Raw genomic sequence first — 7,714 nt, forward strand, 5'->3', positions numbered from 1 at the left:
CCTTCCACAAAGAGACACACACCCACACACAGACACAACCCACCCAGACCCCTTCCACAAAGAGAGACACACGCCCACACACAGACCCCTTCCACAGACACACCCACCCACACACACGGACCCCTTCCACAGAGAGACACACACCCACACACAGACCCCTTTCATAAAGAGAGACACACGCCCCCACACAGATACAACCCACACACAGACCCCTTCCACAAAGAGACACACATCCACCTTCCACAAAGAGACAGACACCCACACACAGACACAACCCACCCAGACCCCTTCCACAAAGAGAGACACACGCCCACACACAGACCCCTTCCACAAAGAGAGACACACGCCCACACATAGACCCCTTCCAGACAGACACACACCCACACAGACCCCTTCCACAGAGAGACACACACCCACACAGATACAACCCACACACAGACCCTTCCATAGAGACACACATCCACCTTCCACAGAGAGACACACACCCACATACAGACAAAACCCACCAAGACCCCTTCCACAAAGAGAGACACACGCCCCCACACAGATACAACCCACACACAGACCCCTTCCACAAAGAGACACACATCCACCTTCCACAAAGAGACACAGGCCCACACAGACTCCTTCCACAGACACACCCACACACACACACAAAGACCCCTTCCACAGAGAGACACACACCCACACACAGAGACACACACCCACAGCTTCGAGAGACACACACACCCACACAGACACAACCCACACACACACCCTTTCCACAGAGAGACACACACCCACACACAGACACACACCCACACAGACACACACCCACACACACACCCACACAGACATCTTCCAGAGAGACACACACACCCACACACAGAACCCTTCCACAAAGAGAGACACACACTCACACACAGAAACACACCCACACACAGACACACATACAGACACAGACACACCCACACACAGACACACACCCACACACAAACCCCTTTTACAAAGACAGACACACACCCACACACAGACGCACACCCAGACCCTTCTACAGAGAGACACACACCCACATACATACACAACCCACACACAGACCCCTTTCACAAAGAGACACACATCCACACCCAGACAACTTCCAGAAAGAGATACACACCCACACAGACAGGCCCCTCCAGAGAGATACCCGCACACACAGAGCCCCCCACCAAAGACACATCCCTTCCCACACACAGACACACCCCCCCACACAGACCCCTTCCACAAAGAGAGACACACTCACATACAGACCCGTCCCCCTCATACACAGAGACTCCCCTACAGAGAGACATACACATCGCCACACAGAGAGACATACACAGAAACACACACACAGACCCACGTACACACGCTCGCAGGTTGGGCGCCCGAGCTCCCTGCTCTTGGAGCCCTGCCCACTTCCTGCTGGGGAAACACAATTCTACAAAGGCTTAGTGACTCCCACCTTCATCAACGCTGTTAGGAGTAAAGCAGTACCAAACACCCCCATCCCAGCACCGCCAGAGATGTGTGCGGAGATGAGTCCTCGAGCACAGCCACGGGAGACACGGGCTGACTGCCTCCCCAGCGGGGCGACGTATGCATGGGGCACCTCCCCGGGTCTGCCGGCCGCACCAGGAGGGAACCAAGGGCCACGTGCCTTTGCCACAGTTATGTCGAGGACCCTGAGGGCAACCTCTCCTCCCAGTCTGCTCCTGCAGGGCCACACACCTCCCCTCCTGCTTGGAGCCCTTCCCGGGCACCGAGGTGGGTCGCGCTGGCTTGGGGAGTCCTGGGGGCCAGCCCTGTGGTTCTGAGCATCACCAGGAACCCGGATCTGCCCAGCAGGAGAGACCCTCGGAAGTCTGCCAACACATCACCTCAGGGCCACGATGCATCAGCAGACGTCCACCCCACAAGCTCAGCACTGCTCTTGAGGCATGCCTTCTTCCGAGCATTCACCGTTACTTAAAGGGACCCTTCTCAGGACTCTGAATTCTTATTTTTGAATTAAAAACAAGAAAAGTTAAAAAAAAAGGAAAAAGTAAATATTAAAAAAGTACTCACCAGAATGAAACGGAAACTGCTGTTTGGCTTCTCCTGTGTGAGCATCCCAGATTATCGTTGTCTGTAATCCGCAAAAAAAAAAAAAAAAAAAAATTTAGTTACTGGTTCCTCCAGCAAAGTTTTCTCCAGAAAAATTTGTCACACACGAGAACACAGCGAGCCCTTCTTTTTTCTAAACTAGCACTGCTCAACTTAAAATTTTCTAGTAAGCACAGTAAAAATAAAATAATTAAAAAACCAGTAAAACTTATTTTCACAATATATAGTTTATTTCACTCCAGTACAGTGAAAATGTCGTCACTTCAACGTGAATCAATATGTTCGCATCATGTGGCCTGCGTCTTTTTTGCCCGCTCTTTGGAATCCAGGGTGTGTCTTACACACTTAAATCACCCAGACATCATACTTATGAACTCAGCCACGCCTGTCTGGTTATTATACTCCTCCGGACAACAGCAGCCGTAACTGATATGCAGGAAACTACCAATTTTGGTGGAAGTCCCATCTTTATCCTCAAACTTAAAAACCCATCATTAAAAAAAAAAAAAAAACACTTTTCTTTTTAAATGAAGAGATTTTTGGTTGCACAGGACGTGAGATCCCAGCTATGCATCAAACGTGTGTTCCTCTGCACTAGAAAGCGCAGAGTCTTAACCACTGGACCCAGCAGGGAAGTCCCAAACTTGAAAAGCTATTAAAAAACAAACACACAGCGTATATCTAAAACTCCGTTTTGGAGCCATTTTCCAGGTGAAAAGCTGCAGAAATGGTTATTTCCGAAAATTCCCCTGACCGTCACTCTGTGAAGTAGGGACATTACACAGGCTAGAGAAACTGGGTTCCACTGGGGTCTGGCACTGATGTACTGCTGTACATATTAAGGAGGAAAAAAAAAAAGATCTCCACCCCAGAAGACAAAGGAAGTCATGAATGCTTCTGAACACATTAGAGTGTTGGGGAGACACTTGGGGAAGAAGCCGGAGGCAGCTCGACACAAAACACTTGGAATTAATTCTCAACTGGAATTTTCAGCTAAACTGGAAACTGAACGCCTCCCTGTCAATGACATTTTAATCAAGATCTTCCTTTTGGAAAAACTGGTTCTACTTTGTGTCAACAGCGTTAACTTTTCCTGGCGAAATACTGACAGCACTGAGTGTGTCTGAAAAACTTCAGGCCAGCTCCACCGCTAAGTTGCTTCAGTCGTCTCTGACTCTCTGTGACCCCGTGGACTGTAAGTCCACCAGGCTCCTCTGTCCCTAGGATTCTCCAGGCAAGAACACTGGAGTGGGTTGCCATGCCTTCCTCCAGGGGATCTTCCCGACCCAGGGAACGAACCCCGCATCTCTTATAAGTCTCCTGCACTCGCAGGCGGGTTCTTTACCGCTCGCGCCACCTGGGAAGCTCTAGACCAATTAACATTTTTATCCCCCCGCTCCACAGTGTGGTTTATAGGATTTTAGTTCCCTGACCGGGTACTGAACCTGGGCCCTGAACAGTGAAAGTGCCACGTCCTAACCACTGGACCGCCAGGGAAGTCCCAGCGATTTTTTTGTTTGATGGAGATCAATCTGGAGTGTTCATTGGAAGGACTGATGTTGAGGCTGAGACTCCAATCCTTTGGCCAGCTGATGCGAACAACTGACTCATTTGAAAAGACCCTGATGCTGGGAAAGACTGAAGGCGGGAGGAGAAGGGGATGGTAGAGGATGAGGAGGTTGGATGGCATCACCGACTCAATGGACATGAGTTTGAGTAAACGCTGGGAGTTGGTGATGGAGAGGGAGACCTGGCGTGCTGCAGTCCACGGGGTCGCCAAGAGTCGGACAAGACTGACTGAACTGAACTGAACTCTTTTTTCTTAACGGAGCCAGTTACAAGTCTGGCATGGCAGAGAATATATAAACACTTTCACAATTCTGACACAACTTCACATACTACATCAGTTGTTGTAACAACTCATTATCAGTTCAGTGCAGTCGCTCAGTCATGCCTGACTCATTTGCGACCCCATGGACCTCACAACTTACTCTGTGTTACCTTAAACATACCCTGGGTAAAAGTAGACATGACTTACCCAAAGGCTTTTATGGATCAGAAATACAGGTTAGCCACTCTGGGTTAAGCACGCACGGAGGGCCAAAGCCAGTATCCCTAACTTAAACTCACTCAGACGCTTCGAGAATTCCAGAAGATCAAAACCACAGAAGCTCACAAAACCTCCAAACAAGGCCCGTTTGATTTCTTAAGGGGGAGGCAGAATTTCCAGAATTCAAAGAAACCGTGACGTTTTCCGAGAGATTAAACATAGATGAAAACAGCAATGTAGCTCACGCAAACACTCACTTTGTCTACTCCAGCACTCAAAATGTAATTGCCCTTCTTGTTCCACTTCAAGGCGAAGATTGGGCCTTTATGTTGGCCTAAGGTGCTGGCCAGGTTACCTGGTACGTTATAAACAAAGAGAGAAAGCAGGGTGATTTCTGAGACACGCTCGGTCTGTACCCCAGATGATGACAATTGAAAGCACCCCCTCCTCCAACCCTAATGCAAGGGAGGCAGGGCCAGGAGGACTTACCATCCTCTGTCCATATTCTTGCAAAACCATCATAGGAACCCGTAGCCAGCAGTGTCCCATCACTCTGTGGGCCAGAAACACACACCAACATAAACTATTTATTAGAGCCTGCATGCGGGACGTTCATTCCCCGAGCAGGGGTCGAACTCACCGCCCCTGCGATAGAGCTGCAGACTCCTGACCTCCGGGCCACCAGGGAAGTCCCAGGCTTCCCTCCCCCAAAATCATCACAAGGCCAGGGGGCCAGGAAAACACACCACACCCCGTCACCGCTGACGACATCACCAAGAGACACCGTACGAAAAGCTACTCGGAGACCTTGGCGAGCTTTGAGAAACAGCTGCAGACACTTGGACGAGAGAAGCATTTGTGATGCAATGACAGGACGTAGAGAGATGTGATAAACTGTTGGTGGGAATACAAACTAGGACAGCCACTATGGAGAACAGTGTGGGATTCCTTAAAAAAACTGGAACTAGAACTGCCATCTGACCCAACAATCCCACTGCTGGGCACACACACAGAGGAAACCAGAACTGAAAGAGACACGTGTAGCCGAATGATCATCACAGCACTGTTTACGACAGCCAGGACATGGAAGCAAGCTAGATGTCCATCAGCAGACGAATGGATAAGAAAGCTGTGGTACATATACACAATGGAATACTACCCAGCCATTAGAAAGAATGCATTTGAATCAGCTCTAATGAGGTGGATGAACCTGGAGCCTATTATACAGGTTACAAATAGGAAAAGGAGTACGTCAAGGCTGTATACTGTCACCCTGCTTATTTAACTTATATGCAGAGTACATCATGAGAAACGCTGGGCTGAAGGAAACACAAGCTGGAATCAAGATTGCTAGGAGAAATATCAATTACCTCAGATATGCAGATGATACCACCCTTATGGCAAAAGTGAAGAAGAACTAAAGAGCTTCTTGATGAAAGTGAAAGAAGAGAGTGAAAAAGTTGGCTTAAAGCTCAACAATCAGAAAACTGAGATCATGGCATCCGGTCCCATGACTTCATGGCAAATAGATGGGGAAACAGTGGCTGACTTTATTTTTCTGGGCTCCAAAATCACTGTGGATGGTGATTGTAGCCATGAAATTAAAAGACACTTACTCCTTAGAAGGAAAGTTATGACCAACCTAGACAGCATATTGAAAAGCAGAGACATTACTTTGCCCACAAAGGTCCGTCTAGTAAAGGCTATTTTTTTTCAGTGGTCATGTATGGATGTGAGAGTTGGACTATAAAGAAGGCTGAGCACAGAAGAATTGATGCTTTTGAACTGTGGTGTTGGAGAAGACTCTTGAGAGTTCCTTGGACTGCAAGGAGATCCAACCAGTCCATCCTAAAGAAGATTAGTCCTGGGTGTTCACTGGAGAGACTGATTTTGAACTTGAAACTCCAATAATTTGGTCACCTGATGCGGAGAACTGACTCATTTGAAAAGACCCTGATGCTGGGAAAGATTGAGGGCAGGACGAGAAGGGGATGACAGAGGATGAGATGGTTGGATGGCATCACTGACTCAATGGACATGGGTATGGGTGGACTCTAGGAGTTGGTGATGGACAGGGAGGCCTGGAGTGCTGCGATTCATGGGGTTGCAGAGTCAGACACGACTGAGCAACTGAACTGAACTGAAACAGAGTGAAGTAAGTCAGAAAGAAAAACACCAATACAGTATACTAACGCATATATATGGAATTTACAAAGATGGTAACAATGACCCTATATGCGAGACACCAAAAGAGACACAGATGTACAGAACAGTCTTTTGGACTCTGTGGGTGAAGGCAAGGGTGGGATGATCTGAGAGAATAGCATTGAAACGTGTGTATTATCATACGTGAAACAGATCACCAGTCCAGGTTCGATACATGAGACAGGTGCTCAGGGCTGGTGCACTGGGATGACCCAGAAGGATGGGATGGGGAGGGAAGTGGGAGGGGGTTCAGGATGGGTAACACATGTATATCCATGGCTGATTCATGTCAAGTATGGCAAAAACCACCACAATATTGTAAAGTAATTAACCCTCCAATTAAAATAAATTAATAAAATAAAATCAAAAACAGAAAAAAATAAACTGTATAGTAAAAAAAAAAAGAACGTGATAAAGAGAAAGTGAAAAGACGCTGGCGAGCTGTGTGCACGCCCAGGCACAGATGCTGGGGGTTGGGTGGGAAGTCAGCATCTTCCTGGGCACACCTCACAGGGTACCCCCACATAACAGGCTCCCCGATAAACCCGCCAGACTCCTCCTGCCAACGTGCAGCTTACTGAACACCCTCTGGCTGGCGGTCGGCCCGGACCCCTGGGTGGGCTGACACACAATCCCGTCCCCTTCCTGGGGTGCGCCCCAGCTCCATCCAAGGCCACAAGCCCTTGCCAAGGCCTCGGGGACCACACAGGTGTCCCTGATGGCATCTGGGCGGGAGGCGGCTTACGTTCCAGTCCAGCGAGGTGACATCTTTGTTACTGGGGACGTCGTGGCCCCCCTCCCGGATACAGTGCCTCAGCACCAGCTGCGTGGAGGCCCCGTTGCTGTTTTCATTCAGGTTCCATATCCTGGCGGTCGAGTCTCCGGACCTGCGCAAGGAACACAGCTGGGCTTCAAGCTCCCGGGCCCAGAGCAAGTGACACCCACCGCTGCTTGTCGCCTGGCTGGGTCTCCATCTTTTTAATCTCGCTCCAAAAAACAAAAAAATCACCGTGGTTTTCTCTTTCCACTCTTAGGTGCCCTTAATCGTTTTAAATGTCTGCGCATAGCTCTCCACACGGCTGAGAAAAGAGCTGAATGAGGACTTTTGCACAGGCTTAGACACCCCAAGGGTTCCCCCTCGCTCAAAGCCCTGCTCTGTACACTGAGAAGATTGCAAACACAACATAGGAAGGTAGTGTCTGTCCCAGGAGGAAGGACTCGGACACCCGGACCCTGAGCACCTATGTATACGTACCCCCCAAACTACGTATACTCAGACATCCTATGTATACTCAGACACCTGGACCCCGGCACCCCCCAACCTGACCCTGGAGGACTCAGACACCTGGTCACTGG

The 7,714-nt window shown here is 49.2% G+C and overlaps 1 protein-coding gene across 6 annotated transcripts in view; it reads right to left on the reverse strand.

Annotated features, from left to right (window-relative positions):
- Positions 1–7,714, reverse strand: part of TBL1X (transducin beta like 1 X-linked) — a 153,922-nt gene that overhangs the window by 17,185 nt on the left and 129,023 nt on the right. For all 6 annotated transcript variants that reach the window (XM_040266493.1, XM_040266492.1, XM_040266491.1 and 3 more), the window contains 4 exons: positions 7,104–7,245; positions 4,643–4,706; positions 4,411–4,508; positions 2,065–2,125 (listed from right to left, as the gene is read on the reverse strand). In XM_040266493.1, the coding sequence (XP_040122427.1) occupies positions 2,065–2,125; positions 4,411–4,508; positions 4,643–4,706; positions 7,104–7,245 (365 nt within the window). The remainder of the gene's footprint in view (positions 1–2,064; positions 2,126–4,410; positions 4,509–4,642; positions 4,707–7,103; positions 7,246–7,714) is intronic.

Source organism: Oryx dammah, unplaced genomic scaffold (assembly GCF_014754425.2).
Source record: "Oryx dammah isolate SB20612 unplaced genomic scaffold, SCBI_Odam_1.1 HiC_scaffold_23, whole genome shotgun sequence".
NCBI classification, from domain to species: Eukaryota; Metazoa; Chordata; class Mammalia; order Artiodactyla; family Bovidae; genus Oryx; species Oryx dammah.